Source organism: Oratosquilla oratoria, chromosome 24, assembly GCF_046742065.1.
Source record: "Oratosquilla oratoria isolate Oo_2021 chromosome 24, ASM4674206v1, whole genome shotgun sequence".
Taxonomy (NCBI): Eukaryota; Metazoa; Arthropoda; class Malacostraca; order Stomatopoda; family Squillidae; genus Oratosquilla; species Oratosquilla oratoria.
This window is the reverse complement of record NC_134800.1, coordinates 34,582,894-34,600,359: the sequence shown is the minus strand read 5'-3', so window position 1 is coordinate 34,600,359 and position 17,466 is coordinate 34,582,894. Positions and strand designations below refer to the sequence as shown.

Sequence of the window (17,466 nt, the reverse complement as noted above, 5' to 3'; positions counted from 1 at the left end):
GAACTCCCCGATTGGCACTCTTAGGCGCGGGATCTTTGGCACTTCTGACGTCACTCCTTTGAGGTACTGTTTTACTCGACCCCAATCAGGGTGTGCATCCTGATCCTTTCGGATCTCAACCTGGTTCCAAGTGATGGTATCCTCATCAGTATTTGTGCATGAGTTCCCTCGGCCACCCGTGGTTACGGCCGAAACTATGAAGTCATCTATAGGGTGGTCAGCCCCCCGTATCCGAGAGAGCGCGTCCGCAACAATGTTCAATCTCCCGGGTATGTAATCGACCTGGATGTCGAAGTCGGCGATGGCCATCTGCCACCGGAGGATCCGAGTGTTTGTGCCCTTAACAGTGAAGAGCCAGACCAATGGCCTGTGATCACTCATCAACCGGACAGGATAGCCCATGATTAGTGGGCGGTTAACCGTGAGACCGTACACTGCCGCTAACGCTTCTCTCTCCACGGTGCTGTACCGTCTCTCATGCGTGTTCAGCGTGCGACTGAAGTACGAGAGTGGACGTCTCGCACCTCCTTCGCCCTCTTGCTGAAGCACGCCCCCGATATCCGAGGCACTAGCATCGGTGGTGAGTAAGAACGGTTTGGAAAAGTTGGGGTATGGAAGGACCACCGTTGATGACAAATGATGTTTGAGGGACTCAAACGCATGCAACTGAGGAGGTGTCCACGCACCAAGCACACGATTGTTGTGCTTCCCTGCGACGTCACCCTTTGTCATATCTATTAGGGGCAACGAAATGGCCGCGAAGTGCGGGATAAATTTGCGGTAATATCCCGCTAAACCTAAAAAGGAAAGCAACTCTTTCCGACGCGTTGGCCGGGGGAAAGTTTTGATGGCTTGGACTTTCTCTGGCTGGGGCTTTATCCCTTCCTGCGATATTACATGACCTAGGTAAGCGACCTCCTTCTGGAAGAAATGACATTTCTCCAGCCTCAATGAGAGGTTTGCCTCCTGCAACCTCTTAAGGACATCCTCAAGATTCTTGAGGTGGTCGCCCCAAGATGTACCCAGCACAATGATGTCGTCCATGTACACCATCGCACTAACCCCCAAGAGCCCCGACAACACCTGATTCATCACCCTTTGAAAACAGGGTGGAGCGTCTTTTAGCCCGAAGGGGAGAGACGTGAACTCGTAATGCCCTTCGGGAGTCGAGAATGCCGTTTTCTCGCAGCTGCTTTCCATCAGTGGGATCTGGAGATAGCCCTGCTTTAAGTCAAGCAGAGAGAAGATGACGCTGGAGCCGAGACTGCGCAGCATTGAATCGATATGGGGGAGAGGGAACCTATCATCAACCACGTGTCTATTTAGAGCACGAAAATCAAGACAAAGACGAAGGGTTTTGTCCTTCACAACCGGAACAATAGGAGCATTGTAAGGAGAACGAGATGGGCGAATGATCCCCTTACTGAGCATATCGCCAATGAGGTCTCTAATCTCACCTCTATACTTCTCAGGGATGGGATAAGATTTGCGGTAGACTGGCGGTCCAAATGTCCGAATCTCGTGTAGGAAGTGAGGCGTCACGGTAAGTGGATCCCCCGGTAAGGCAAAAACATCGGCATATTTGACCACTAAAGAGGTCAGAGCCATACTTTCCCTGCCATGCCTATTAGGGAAAATGTTCCCTACTTCCAATCGTAACTTGTGTTCGCGAGAGCCATCCACTACGTTAGACGCCTGGACCATTCCCACCGAGACGTTAGTTCCACCGTCTATCAGCGCAATCTCCCCTAAGAGGGAAATGTCTCCGACCACCTGGTCTTTACGAACCTCATGGGTGTCCGGGCCCAAGTTCAGGAATGGAACTTTACACCATGCCTTGCCATCTTCCATCCTGATCAGCTCTACTACTCCCTGGCCTAGCAGGCTGGCGCCTTCGGCATATGGGCGTGCTGTAAACAGCGCCGAGAAAGCCTGACCTGCGGGAGCGAGCTCGTTTGCCCTCTCGAGCATCAATCCTACGGTTCCCCCTGAGAACCCAGGCACCCACTGATGTTCGATTGACTTAACCGGGAAAGTGGGAGTTTCACTTTCCCGCTGAAAACTATGACGCTCCTCGCACACTGCGATGAATGGCGGTGAGTGCTGAGCCGTCCCCGCAAGGATTACGGGAATATCCTTGCCCTTAACTTGGAATGTTAAAGGACTGAACGTCAACGTCACTTTGTGCGCCGCGAGGAAATCAAACCCTAAGATAATTTTGGCCGGCAAACCTTCAGCAGGGATGATAAAGAAAGGATGGTGGAACGAAAAACCAGCTAGATCAAAAGGAACATCTACCTTGCCAAGATTTGGCATCTCCGAGCCGTCGGCCACTATGATTCTAGTGGTACCGACCTGGGAGCCTTCCATGGTGGTAGGCAAAATGCTCTTATGGATAAGAGCCCCCACCGCTCCCGTGTCCAAGAGAGCACAAATAGACCTACTAGCGAGTGGCTCTAACAAGGTAACTGCGACCATGGCTAAGCTTCCACTCGGCGTACGGGAGCTAGCTAAATCGACGTGAACAATTTTCACTGCCAACTGCTGTTCAACCGTCACCTTGGATTGTGGACACTCCTGCGCTGGCCGTTTTTTGACGAGCCACTCGCTGCGAGACCCCTCTGAGCCTCATGACCGACACTAAACTCAGTCTCCCTAATCCGCCCTGCACCCCCGCAAGACTTGCAACACGTGGTAGGTCGACCGCGTGTTCTATAATAACACACATCAGTCGCGTGTCCTGCTTTCTTGCAATGGGTGCAGTATGGACGCCACCTATTGCGATTACCACGGCCCCGGGGACGCTTCCACGTGTTCCTCTGTCCCCCATGTCTGTGAGTCGAGTGCATGGCTTCCTCGTGAGGGCGCGTTGCGATCTCTCGCTCATGGCGAGGGCGCACCTCCACCTCTTGCAAATAGCGAGAGGGTGTCTCTGACTCTCGCAGATTGCGAGGAGAGGAAGAGCCTGGGACTCTGTGTACAGTGGAAATGTTATGTGATTGTGAAGTTGAGTGGGGAAAGACGTCTGTGGCCGGGTATTGGTGGGTCACGGCAGGTGCGGCTGGGTACAAAGCCATAGGGGAATCGGCACCGCCTGCGTAGACCGTCTTAACTGAACAAGGATGCCGATGGGCATAGTCAATGGCCGCATGGAGAATGGCAACAATGGACGCTTGCTGGTCTGAGGTGAGGGTGTTGCCGAATTGAGAGGGCATAGCCCGTTTAATGCGGGTTACCGCAGTAAAATTAGCCCACTCATCGCGCTCTGGGTGATACACCGTGTAGGCCGAGACCATGTCGGCCAGACGAAGCGCGAATGAAGTGAGTGTTTCAGCTGGATGCATAGTTGCCTCCGCCAAACGATCAGCTAAAGCGCCAGCCGACGCGGGCGCGTAGAAAAAAGTGCGGAACGCTAGTTTGAACGCGTTCCAATCATCAGGATGCCCACTTTTGGCTAACCGAGCGGCAATCGCGGCATCACCGGCAGTTTTCTGCTGAGTGACGGCTATTTTGTCTGCCTCCGGGATCTCGGAGGACCACCTTTCATCTAACAGGGCGAGCCATGATTGCGCGTCCGTGCAAGCAGGCAGATTGGTAGTGGGATGATGGTTTATGCCCGAGGAAATAAATATTGGGACATCTGCAGCCGCCTGCAGTGCCCTCGCCTGGTGGCTGACGGGTACGCTCGTACGCCTCGACATGGCAATGAAATAACCGGCCTAGCTCTAGCTAGCACTCCTGTATGTGCACTGAGTATTTGGAGAGTGTGGACTTTGTAATTTGTATGTATGTTCACTGAGTAATAGGAATGGGTACGTGTACACGAGTTAGTCAAACTCTAACCACCGCTTGCCACCACTATGGTAAAGTGTCCGAATGGTTAGGCTAAATGACTAAAACACGTAGAATGTGTTGGCTCTTTATTATGTAGCACAGAATATGAAATGTGTATCGGAGGCTTAATGGGGGAGAGAACTAATCGGCACTGTGAATAGAATATCACACTTACTCCTTGTGTCCTGTAACCAGCACCCCGTTAGGCTCACGTCTGTCTAGTAGCGTAGTCAGAGAGAGTCTGACTATGTCCGGCCGCGGGCTACTCGCCCTGCGGGTCAGCCTAGCGCGTCATCCAATCAGTTGCTAGCATCTGGGTCACGTGATGACGCGCCGCAGAACAATGGTCACGCTAGGTCGCGTCCCACGCCAACTTAACGCGGGAGCACGTGACCCAACGCGAGACGCTACCATAGAAATAGTCACGCTACTCTTGCGCGGTGGCTTTTACTCATTTGGCGTTGCCTACTCATGCCACATATATATACATACATATATATATATATATATATATGTGTATATATATGTATATATATATGTATATATATACATATATATACATATATATATACATATATATACATATATATATATATATATATATATATATATATCAACAAAATTGCTTTACAAATAACTTGTGCAAGGTTTGCTTCAAGCCTTTTCAAATTAACATTTTAATTGATCATTTAAGATTTATAAGAAATTGGATCCAGGTACATCCTCGAAAATCCATCTTTGCCATAAGGATATTACTAGAGAGAGATGTAGAAATGCAAAGAAGCGTTTATTTATGTTTTATGGACTTCACAAAGGTTTTTGATACACGAGGAACGGGCGGATCCAGCGGAGGGGTCCCACCCTCCTTTATGATTCTTCACTCTACATCCCATGTGGTGACGTTGTCCCAACCGCCGACGCCGGCCACACCGGAGATGTCTGCTTCCCTGGCCGGTCCAGCCCAGAATGATGACGTCACCAACGTGAGCGGAGGCGCATCCACTCGTCAAGGCTCACAGCTCGCTCATGCGGACCACAGCCAAAGGTAAGGCGGCCGATCAGAAGGTTAGACGTTCCAACGGGACCCGTCCGTGATCCCGCCACGGGGTTTATAAGTTCGGCTTCTTGCCAAATGAGATAAGAAATAATAATAATAGTAATAATGATATTGCTTGTAGCCCATTAATTGACAGGCTACAAGCATACACAAACGACTCAAACCCAACCTGGGGTAAAGCAGGAGAGCTCAGGCCTTACCTGAGGCTAAACAGGAACGTGCTCTACACGCGGGAAGTGAACTCTACTCACTTCCCGTAAGATGCACACACACACACCTCTCACGAACATAGCCACGACCCAGGCACAAACACCTATACTTACTTTTTCTTCGACTAAAATTCGCTTCCTTTCTAACTTTCTCTCATACTACATCTTCTCATTTCAGTTTACCTCCCACTAAAGATTTCTCCGTTTTTCCACCTTTCTCCACTACTACGCCTACTACCATTTTCTGAACTTTTGGTGATTTTAATCCCGGCGTCGGCGCCGTCGGCCGAGTTCCCTGTCCATTTCTCCCGAGCCACGATCACCAGCAGCCCCTGAACGCTCCCTTAATCGCCCGGTGGCAATAGCCCTCTTTTATACACTAATATATTTTCATTTTCTTACAGACATTCTTCCCCTTCCACAAAAACCGATTCCGCGCAAGCGGGTGGTCTTTCCTGGGAATTCAGAATTCAGAAAAGCCTCACCAATCACAGCATCAACAACTCGACTCTAGCTCCAAGACCTTCTTCCTAACATCGATCGAGGACCTCCAGCTCCAGATTTCAGGCTCGCCATATGCCTGATTCGGTGATTAAAAGATAAAGATTACTGTGTAGTCAGGGTTTTTTATTTCTTCCTTGGTTGACCATACCAGAACACTACACCCAAAGGCTCACACAGCAACAAAAAAATGCAGAAGCTCAACTCACTAAGAGATTTTTTTTTTTCTAAGTTCCAAGCAGAGAAAATAAAAGGGTGACCATCACCACGAAATAATTTTGTTATCAAACTTGAATTTAGGCAATTTTTTTTTTTTCTGAAAATATCGTCTGCACTCGAAAACAAGTTCGGGAATCGTCTAAAGAAGCCATACGTCGTTCTTCACGAGCCATTGTAAACATTGAATCTGTTGAATAGCTGTGAGAAAACTGGATAGATTATGGCATATTGTGTAGCTGCTGAGTGTAAAGACTGTTAAGGAATGTTTCAACAAAACCAACACAGTTAATAATTTGGATTTCCACATCTTTTAGACTACATTTTTGTCTTAGTCTTCGTATGCTATGTGAGAATAGTTTCACTTAAACAATAGTGTCCTTTTTTTTTTACGTCGTTGTAGATGTGTGTGAACCAGGATTATGTGCGTGGCTGTGGATCTGCAGCTAATCTCTGAGTGGACGAGAGCCATACTGCATACAGTAGTCTCCTGCCTTCCTACAGGATACAAGTATATCGATGCAGACGACGCCAGTGTTATGTGTGTTTGATCCCTGAACTTTCCGGCCATGGCTCTTCCCAATATTGCCTTATTACACCAGGACCCCTCAGTTACTAAATTCTCTGGTGAGGATTTAATTTTTCAGCATCTGCATCTATTCAACAATGCGAGGATAGTATCATCAACACTAGTGTTATTACAAGGTCAGATGAAATCTCTTTTATCCGATCTCAACTTGTTCCCAATTCACTAGACTCTGAGATGGTGTCAACTTCATCCGTCAACTAAAGCTTTAAACTATGATTACGCCACCTTCAAAGCGATTTTTCTTAAGGTGTTTGATGCTAGCTTGGTAGGTGGTAATTTTCTCTGGTGCTACAGATTAGCTGATGTCACATTGGACAGAGAAAACTTCCATCACTCTAGATAGACTCCAACTTGTTTTGGAGTATCTATTCTACATTTTGTTCTTTACTCATTCTGAACGAAGGGTTGCTTCTTCTCTTAGTTATCAGTCAGATGAGTCTTTACTAACATTAGCAACAAAGCTTTCTAGAAAGTTAAAATAATTGCCTCATCGTGCCTTGCTTGCTCCTACACTACCTAATCATTTACGGCAGACTACGGAGGTTCCTCCTCCTCCTCCACCACCTCCTCTGTCTTCGACACCTACACAGAACACTCCTCCATGACCTCCTCTGTCTTCGACACCTACACAGAGCACTCCTACATCTACTATACTTAAATGCACGTATTGTAACAAAGTAAGTCATTCTAGTGTTTTCTGTTTCCTTCGTAAGTGTCATGAGCAAAAGTCTAAGTAGATTCCTGTACGTAGACATTTCACTAATTCATCTTCTAGCATCACACATGATTTTTCAAGAATGTAATTTTAGCCTCAATCTAGCTACTGTCATGCCCATGTCAGTGTTCCAAAAATTTGCAGCCTAAAGCAGGCAATAGTTCAATCCCCAAACATATTCAGTCCTATTTTCACAAGTGCCCGTATCAAAATTCCAAAGACTGACTAATTGTGATCAGTCCAAAATTGTCCCTTTAGTGGTTGTTGTCTCTTCCCAACTTCTTACCTTTCAGTGTTATGTGGACCAGTTACCTATCTCTGTAACAGCAGATACTGGAGCAGAATGCAGCATCATAGGTAAAAAGGCATATTCTGCTCTCAAGGATTCTATACAACGTACCATTGTTACCTTCTTGTAGTGCTTTGCAAGCTGTACAAGGCTCTCCCTTGTCTATTCTTAGATCTATTTGCATTCCCTTAAATTTTTCTTCCCGCGTTAAAATGTTTCATGTTAACTTTGTGGTAGTTTCTCAATTCATACTTCAATGTGATTGTCTCTTAGGGTTTGATACTTTAGCAACTCATGCCATGGATACATCTCCTCGGCGCCAATGACAACAATGTCATTTCTACAATAGATAGGCCATTTTCTATACATAGCTCACCTTCTGTACATGCCCTCCTGTACTTTCTTGTGCTGGTGTTGCTGTAGGCAAGTTATATATTAGTCCTTATCTTAACCTGACTGTTCATGTTAGACATTTTGCTTTAGAGGGTATTCTTTCCACTTTTCGTGAGGACCACGTTACCACTGCCATGATAACCAACGTTACTGGTGCTCCCATCATACTCTCTTCTGGTATTCATTTAGCAGCTTCTATTCAGTCGTCTACACATGCAACTGACAAAGTTCATTTAGATTCTCAGTAAGCGACGTATGTAGGTAACATTGGTTTTCCTGAGGTAAGAGGTCATCTCATTGAATTGTTATTGACACGTCGTCAAGCTTTGGCCTTACCTGGTGGACGGCTGGGAATTACGGATCGTGTCGTCCATAGCACTGATCTTAAACCAGGGGTGCATCCAGTCTACGTACCTTCCTACAGGTTGCCTCACTTGTAGCTTAGTCTTTAGTTGAGTTGTTGAACGAGGGTGTCATCCAAGTTCCGAATGGAACTCCCCGCTCCTTCTTGTGCTCAAGAAAAACGGATCATTCCGTCCCGTTGTGGATTATAGGCGTGCCAACGATGTCACGGCTTCAGATCATTACCTTTTGCCTGTGTTGAGTGATCTTGTTCAGTCCATAGGACTTTTGGCGGATTTCTTTGGAGGAAATGTTTCGTAAGATCATGGCTTTCTTGACTCCGTCAAGTCATTATGAATGGCTTCCCTGTCCCATGGGATTGCGGAATGCTCCTTTAATGCACCAGCGCCTTATTAACTCAATTTTTCATGGACTAGTGGGTAATGGATTTTTTTTTTTTTTTTTTTTTTTTTTTTTTTAAATCTGGATGGCTTGTTTCTAGTTTCCAACGATGTGGAAAGTCGCTTCCATAAGTTATCCTTAGTCTTGCAACGTTTTGCTGAAGCTGGGTTGAAGCTCAATTTACCCAAATGTTCATTTTTTAAGTCCAGCATTCAATTTTTTTAAGTCATGTAGTAGACAAAGATGGCATTCATACTTCAATTGACAAGATCAAAGCTATTAGAAACTTTCCTACACCTAAGACAATTCTTTCCTAGGATTGGCAGGATACTATCGTATTTTTGTAAAAGACTTTGCTTCCATAGCATCACTTCTTACTCGTCAAAAAAAAAAAAAAAAAAAAAAAAAAAAAAAAAAAAAAAAAAAAAAAAAAAATCCCCGTTTCAGGTGCTCATAAGGAAAAAATTGACTCCTTGAAACAGGCACTTACTCAGGCGCCTGTGTTGGCATTCCCAGATTATACTTTTCCTTTTACCATTTGCACTGATGGTTCTGGTCTAGGTATTGGAGCTGTCCTAATTCAGCGAGTAGATGGTCGTCGTTTGCATGTACTAGCCGCTAACTCAATCATGATGATTCTCGCTACTCTGTTACACATCTGGAAGCTTTAGCAGTGGTGTGGGCTCTAAAGCATTTTCGTGACATCATCTTTGGATATTCCATCACAGCTTACACAGACTACAGTGCTGTCACACAACTTTTCAAGGCAAAAATCTTTCAGGACGCCTAACCAGATGGTTTCTTACTATTAAGGAGTTCAATCCAGTCCTTAAGCATATCCTGGGACGTGCAAACAGTGTTGCTGATGCACTTTCACGAAATTCACCCATAGCTGCTGTTGCTGTGATTCACAATTTCTCCCTGCTAGATTTAGCCAAAGTTGAACGTGAGGACCTTGTTTGGTCTGCTATCATTTACGCCTTAGAATCTGGCGATGATTCTACCTTGCTAAAATTGTCTGTACCTCTGTCTCAGTTCTCCTTGCAAGACAGTGTGCTCACTCGTAACGTGAAAGTGTTTGAGCAAGATGTGGCACAGTGATCCCTGAGTCCATAGTCCCTGTTGTTTTATCTCTTACTGATGATTTCCCTCAAGCTGGTCACCCAGGTCATGACAAAACCCTGGCTATGGCCCACAAGAAATATTACAGGTCTAGAATGCATTTAGACATTGCCACTTATATAGCCCAGTGCAATTCGTGTGCACAGAACAAAGGTTCTACTCACAGTGCTCCTATTCTAGAGTATCCTACTCCTTCTCGCCCCCTTCCACACTGTCGCCATTGATCTTTTGTAGTTGCTCCGTAGCATTCAAAGCTTAGTGTACGTTCTTGGATGTGTTGACCATTTTAGTCGTTTTGTGATATTGACTCCCTTGCGTAAGAAACCTGCTGCTGTTGTTCATACTCTAGTTTCCCATGTTTTCTGTCCTTACAATACTCCTTCAGTGTTGCTTAGCGACTGTAGGAGCTTCAATGAAACGCCGGATTGATGGTTGGTTTTACTGATCAGCCCGTACACTAGGGGCACAAGTGTATGACTGTGTCCCGTGGGGGTGGGAGGCTAACTGAGGTGTAGCACTGCATTCGGTGCGAGCTCCACTCGCCCAGTTGCCAGATGCCTCCATCCTACAACTCCCCCTTCAAAGTAATTGCACGCAGGCAATCTTTTAGTGCAATTCTTGTACAACAAAATAACAAGAGAAAACAAACAAATAAACAAAGAAGATATTCTTGTCATGTTGGCTACATAACACGTAGAATAACGAAAAATACACTATGAACTGACGTTGTCCTGAATGTGTATTACGTGACATAGTCTTTGAGCCACCGTGGTGGTCTAATTTGTCGCTTGGCCGGGGTGTGGTGTTCGGGGCTGGGTGGGTTCACTAGTTCCGTTTCTGGCGTTCGTTGGTTCACGTCACTTGATTGATTAGCATGCGGTGGGGTGTTGCATGGTCGCAGGTGATTTCTCGTTCTTAGCGAGATTCGTCCACTACCATCTAGCCGTATGATGTATTGCCTGTTTCCCTTGTCCTCCACCACTGTTCCTGCCCTGTTCCACGTCCCGGAATGTTGATCCTGTACCAGAACCCTGTTACCGGGGAGTAGGGGGGAAAGGCGCCTCGTGCTGGTGTGCTCTTGTAGCACACTTTCGATATGCTCCCCCATCTGCCGTTCACGCCTTCGGAGGGTCCGCCCCCAAAATTTGTCAACCTGCAGACGGCATGCAATAGCTGGTACTCCATCTCGTAACTGGCGGCCTGTCGCCAGTTGTGCCGGGGATTTGTTGATGTCCCGGAGTGGTGTGTTGAGATATTGTAGGAGTGCCAGCGATGCGTTGTCGGTGTCCAGGCTCCCGTCCGCACTGATGTTACCACGCAGCACACGTTTTGCAGTTTTTACAGCTGCCTCTGCTCTCCCGTTTGATTGTGGGTAATGGGCTGACGATATACGCACGGTCACTCCCCATCTTTTCAAGAATGTGCGCATTTCTTCACTCCCAAGGTTGGTTCCCCCATCCATGGATAGTTGTTCGGGGGCGCCCCAGCGACAGAAATACTGTCGCAGCCGGTCTCGAATTTCACACGCAGTCGTGCCCGCAGCGAGGTGTGACACTTCCAGCCAGCCCGTGAGCCGGTCTGCGTACACCAGGTAGTGGTGTCCTTCCAGCTGGCATATATCCGTCACCGTCTGTTGAAACGGGTAGCAGGGAGGTGGAGTGAGAATTAGTGGCTCTGGGGGTTGTGATGGTGCGTGCGTGTTGCAGATTACGCAGGAGGAGCGGTGGTGACGTAAATCACCTTCAATGCCTGGCCAGTATACCGTTTGTCGCGCCCTTCTTAGCATCGAATCCATTCCTTGGTGGCCTGCATGGAGGTGTTCTGCCACTTGCTGGCGTAGATTGTCTGGGATTACTAGGCGCGGGTGGTTCTGGTCGTACACGTATGTGACGAGGCCACGTGACACGCCCAGCCTGTCTCTCACACTGTAGTATGGTCTGAGACATGCCAGTTCCTGTGTCCTCTGGGGATGCCAGTCTTGAGGGGACGTCGTTGCCCATGTCGTCATACACCTGCTCCGCGTTGGCGACAAGCGGCAGTGGCCGGGGAAAATTTGCGTCGATGAGGCCCAGTTCTTTGCAGGTGGTGAATGATAGGTACATACGCTCCACGGACCTGACGAAGTACACATCTTGAACAGTAGAGCGTCCGTGTATGCCGATGCGGCATGGCGTCGCACCCAGGCTGGTGATGGGAATCTTTGCTAGGTCTCTGATGCCTGCCCGACGCTGTAGCTGCGCAGGCTTGAGACCCAATGACGTCATCATGGCCGGGCCGGCTACGCACACCTGTGCCCCGGTATCAGCCACAGCAGTCACTTTGATTCCCACCTTGCTCGCCAGTGGCCCCACACATACCTGTAGAACAGGCTCGGGGCTCAGGGTCGCCGAGCCGATAATTACGCCGCTCACCAGTTTACTTGCCTCCTGTGTCCTAGATGATCTGCACACTCTCCTGAAGTGACCTCTTTTTCCGCACGCCCCACACTTGCGACTAAATGCGGGGCATGACGTCTTCTCGTGGCCGTGCTTTTCACCACAGTTGGGGCAATGTTTGGCCCCTGTTTTGGGAGGGGCATCCGCAGGAGAACGGCGGTGGGCAGTTTTTGCCGGATGTGATGGCTGGCGATAGGCGGCAACTAGAGGTTCCTCATCCTCGCTTATGTCACTGGTGGCAATGTCGGTGCCTGCCACCGCATGTTCTCGCGTAAATTTTGCCGCGTCGCGCTGGGCTGCTTCATAGGTCGAGCAATAGCCACGTAGGTCGTCCATGTCCTTGAAAGAATCACACCGTCGGAACACGTCTTGCTTTAGGGCGGGGTCATGCAGACCCACCATCACTTTGCGCAATAGCATGTATTCTGAAAGATCACTATCACAGTCAGGGCATCGGAACCCACACTCACGAGCCTCTTGGGCGCAACGCGTCATGTAGATTCCCACTGACTCACCTGGGGCCTGGCAGGTGCTGAAGAAGTCCGTCCATTTCACAGCCTGGTTCGTCGACTGTAGAACGAGCCTTTCAATGGCGTCCAGGGCGCTTGTAGGGTTCAGGGCCTCCCATTGTTCTGAGCTGAACCTTGCGTCCAGGGCACACTGGAGGTCGGGAACACAGAGCAGTCGCACGTGGAGCACGGCTTCCTGGTCAGGCCATGCGGCGAGTCGCAGCCATGTCTGAACCGAGCGGCGCCATGTCCGGAATCCTGCAGGCGTCATCTCCATTCCACACTTCTCTGGCGTAGCGGCAGTGGGAACTCTGTGGCCCGAGGGGCGGTGTGAGAGTAAGGATGCCATGCTGTTGAGAAGGTCCGCAACTTCTGGCGTAGTAGCGGCACGGTTTGGTCTCCGTGCCGAGCCGGTTCCGCTGGTTCTAACCCTTGGGCGGCGTGGCGTAGCCATTGTGGGTGTAGGTGCGCGTTTAGTCCCGTATCACTGCGCCATGTAGGAGCTTCAATGAAACGCCGGATTGATGGTTGGTTTTACTGATCAGCCCGTACACTAGGGGCACAAGTGTATGACTGTGTCCCGTGGGGGTGGGAGGCTAACTGAGGTGTAGCACTGCATTCGGTGCGAGCTCCACTCGCCCAGTTGCCAGATGCCTCCATCCTACAGCGACAATGGGACTGAATTTAAGTATGAGGTCATAGCCAACATTTGTAAACAATACAACATCCCTCCTCTAACGGTCTGGTGGAACGGACGAATAGGGAAATACTTGACATCCTAAGGCACGTTGCTAGTGATCTGCAGGAAACTTGGGAAGACTGGCTACCTCATGTCAGTGCCTGCATTAATATCACTATCAATGTAGCAACGGGAAGACACTTCATTATATCATTTATGGCTCTGAGAAAAGGCTTCCATGTGACCTTTTGGATAGTCCTATTCGTTCTCTACAACTTTGAAGATTACAGTCACCTTCAGTGTCATACACTCCATACCATTTATGATTCTGTCAAAAGGAACCTTCATGACTCTAGATCAAACATAATACAAAAACAACATAGTAAGGCTACACCTGTTTCCATCAAGTAGATGATCATGTATAACAAATGCCTAAGCGACAGTCTAAGTTAAACAACAAATTTATTGGTCCTTTTCTGGCGACGCAGAGGCTTAGTGAGGTTTCTGCATTCTGATAGTCTTAAGAAGACACAGGTGCCCATACCTGCATTTACCCATCCTCCCCAAGGCCCAATGTTCCCACTGTGTTACTCCCTGTTCATCACTCGTATGATCTACGTTCAAAAGGTACAATGCCTTGATGGTCGAGTGAGACTGTTGTGTACATATGTGTTGCCCTGTTTTTTTTTTTTTTTTTTTTTTTTTTTTTTTTTTTTTTTTTTGTAACTGATATCTATCCAGAATGTATATTTTGTAAATAACTAAGTGCAGCCTCAGTTATGCATGGCATAACCGAGGGGACGTCATCTCTGTTTTCCTTAGATGAATTGTAATTATCTGCCAAATGTATGATTCTTCTGTAATTTTTCCCATTTATACTGTGTGTTGTTGACTACTTTTTGTATATATTATTGTGTACTTTGTATCACGTCCCGGACGTCCATCAATGTTTGTTATAATTATTTTACTGCCGCCAGTATGCTGTTGTATCTATATCCTATTGTGTTTCTTGTGTTATCTGCTCCCTGGCACTAATGTTGTTTCCTTGGTGAGGGCCCCGAAAGATGGTGGCCGAGCTATGTGATGGGAGTGTGTAGTGTTGTATAATTGTTTACTTATGTATATTTATTTGCTAATGTATGTATGTATATAAATTAAAGTTGGGCAGCAGATCCTCTTTTAGGCAAATGTCATTAAAATTTGCAGCAGCTTTTGCGTTCACGAGTTTTTTGCTGACATTCTCGACTTTTCTTATGCTGGCGCGCTGTGTCGCGCTAAGTTCTCTAATGACCTGGCCAAATAGCATTGGTGGTATAGGTAAAGGCATGGGAATTATCTTCTTAATCTTTTAGGCAGAGATTTCGCCTAACAGTTTGGCATCTTCGGTGCTAATGAGTACAGTGTGTGGGGGATGATTATGTATACACAATACAAAGATCACAAACACTTCAGTGCTGATCCGGTTAACCAATCAGGAAGCAGGACGCGTAGCGCCGCCCTCGGGCCAAGCGGCCGTGAACCTAAATCGTACCTCAAAGTCTTTAGATTTGGGGATAGTGAATGGGTCCGGAGTCTGTCTGTTCATGGTAGGGTTTTTATCTTTTATGTATAAGGCTTCTAGGATATGAAGGCGTGTGTGGTTTATTTCTGTCTGTATATATGTATATATGTACGAGTATGTATGTATGTATGTATGCATGTATAAAACCAAATGGCGAGTTCTGTTGGTATGTTTATATGCCCCGCCAAATGGATTGATGTTTTCCCTCGCATTCTGAACGCGGGACGCGATGTAAGTAGTCTCTTGTCAGCCGTGAAGTCGAGAGCACACGGTTTTACTTGGCGTGTAAAATATAGTGATTTATACATATTTTTTTGCAATTTGTAGTGACCTTCATTTACCCCTTAATTATGGGACCTTACCGGTAAAGGTCTGGCCTAATTGCTTGTCCCCACTGTCGAGGGCCTTGGCTTGGACGTATCGAAATGCCATGGCCTAGGCTTTGACGGGGCAAGTGTCATGATGGGAAAGTCTAGAGGTTGTGCCACTATCATCATGCAGCAATACCCCCTTGCAAAACCGATCCACTGCTTCAACTACCGGCTGAATTTGGTGGTAGCCAAGGCCTGTGATGTGGAGGAAATGAATTTTACTGTTCAGGTTATCAACGATGCCTACAACTACATCAGCTCCAGAAACATGAGGACATTAAAGTTCACTGAGTTCATGAAGCTTTCTTCACCAAACCGAAAAAAGCTGGTGAGCTTGTGGCCTATCAGATGGATCGAGCGGCATGATGCTGTCTTCGTTTTTGTCGATTTTCTGCCTTTGATTGTGATTTTCCTTGAAGATGAGACGAAGCTGGATGCCAGCGCTGGGCTGTCACTAGCCGTTGTTCGAGAAGTACTTCCACGATGCTTTCAAGAAAGCTAAAGACCTGCTTGTTGAAATAGACTCAACTCACAATGGCGTTCCTGTTCCTCGAGTCTGTGGGCGACAGACACAGCGTGCCAATGTTCCGGCTGCAACTGCTGAGGAGTAATATCGATGCTCAGTGTATATTCCATATTTAGACCAGGTGATTGGCGAGCCAAAGAGCAGATTTGATGATGGCGTTGTGCCAAGTGCTCTCAGGTTGAAAGAGCTTATCAAAAGATCAGAAGCAAACGTGGATGGTGTTCTCAAAGCTGCCAAGTTCTATGAGAGTGACATTGAGTCACTTGTACCTGTGTGGGCGGAGGTACAACGATAAATACATTACGCTCCAGCATTCGAGTCTGTGAAAAAGGCGAAGAAATATGCCGACGTTCGTGTGCTCCCGAACACTGAGAAGCTTCTCATCATCTTTCTGACCCTGCCGGTCACGAGCGCAGAAGCCGAGAGCTCGTTCTCGGTCTTAAAATGTTTGAAGACTTACCTGAGAAACGCCATTGGCCAGGACCCCCTTAATGGGCTTGCCTTACCGTCCACAATGGTATGCCTTTTTCTATTGTTCGTGTAATTGACAAATTTACGACTAAGAACCGGCGTCTTCTCTTTGTTTAGGTTAGGGGTTCTCAAACAGTGGGTTGCGAAACTCTTGAAGCCTTTGGTATGTTGTAACTCGATGGAAAATGAATGTGTTTATTGGTCAATTTAGGTCAGACCAATATTCCAGCGGTTTAGTTTGCTAGTCTGTGTATGTGTGTGTGTTTTCAAGTTTATGAATAGTTTCGTCCGATTTGTGATTTCATTGTTAGACCTATTGTTCAATGTTTCTTTCACCCACTAAAAAAAAATCAATCAAGTTACTGATATTAGGGATTGCGTGGGTTTCATGGTTTCATATTTTGGAAATGGAGACGAGAGGGAAAAAGTTTAAAAACCACGAGAAATTATAAAAATGCTGAGAGACATACTTGGACCAAAGAGGTGCAGTCTGCACAGACTGTGGTAAAACGAAGTTGGTAAAAATAAAGAAATGAGTGAGGCAAAGCTTTGTATTGTCACCAGATTTATTCTCATTATATAGACAAAATGTGATGAAAGAATTAGAATACCTGGAAAGTATCTAAATTGGGAGAAGAAATACTAACAACATAAGATATGCAGGTGATACAGAGCTGATTGCAGATACTGAAGATAAGCTACAGAAACTGATATAATCACCAGATGGAGCATGCAAGCAGTAAGGTCTAAGAATAAACTTTAACAAAACCGAATCGATGGCATTATCAAAGGACATATCCAAGTGAATCCGTACCCACCGTGCCTTGCGGAGAACGAGTAGAGGTCTTAGTTGCCAGAATCACCCTTGCCGGGGCACCCTTCTCCTGTACAACATATATCGTCCTGAAGACGGTGAAATATCACCTGGGGAGGTGCTCTCCTTTGCCGACCACGAACCCACACTCATTGCCGGTGACTTTGATGCACATCACCCCATCTTCCGCTTCTTCAGGTAACCCAATCCTACAGTCACACCCTAGCAACGCTTCTGAGGGAGATACTAAAGATCATCCTATTGAATTTAAGGGAAGCTACTCACATCTTGGTAGGGCGCCCAGACCTCACTATGTTCTCCACGCGAATGGCTCATTGTGCTCACTGGATGGTGAACTCGCAGCTCACTAGCGACCATTTTGCCCTTGTCACGATTTTAGCTGTGGACTTTATTCCCCCTCCACCTGCCCC

General features: G+C 47.0%; 2 protein-coding genes across 2 annotated transcripts; one reads left to right on the top strand and one right to left on the bottom strand.

Moving 5' to 3' along the window:
- The first annotated feature begins 4,676 nt into the window (after nucleotides 1-4,676).
- Nucleotides 4,677-5,680, top strand: LOC143038241 (uncharacterized). Its single transcript, XM_076207253.1, has 2 exons — nucleotides 4,677-4,879; nucleotides 5,505-5,680. The coding sequence occupies exons 1-2, from the start codon at nucleotides 4,704-4,706 to the stop codon at nucleotides 5,632-5,634; spliced, it is 306 nt and encodes a 101-aa protein (XP_076063368.1). The 5' UTR covers nucleotides 4,677-4,703; the 3' UTR covers nucleotides 5,635-5,680.
- Nucleotides 5,681-10,411: 4,731 nt separating this feature from the next.
- On the bottom strand, nucleotides 10,412-13,274 carry LOC143038319 (uncharacterized). Its single transcript, XM_076207344.1, has 2 exons — nucleotides 11,424-13,274; nucleotides 10,412-11,299 (listed from the first exon to the last, which is right to left on the bottom strand). Exons 1-2 carry the CDS (start codon nucleotides 13,065-13,067, stop codon nucleotides 10,412-10,414), a joined length of 2,532 nt encoding a protein of 843 aa, XP_076063459.1. The 5' UTR covers nucleotides 13,068-13,274.
- Between the last annotated feature and the right edge of the window lie 4,192 nt (nucleotides 13,275-17,466).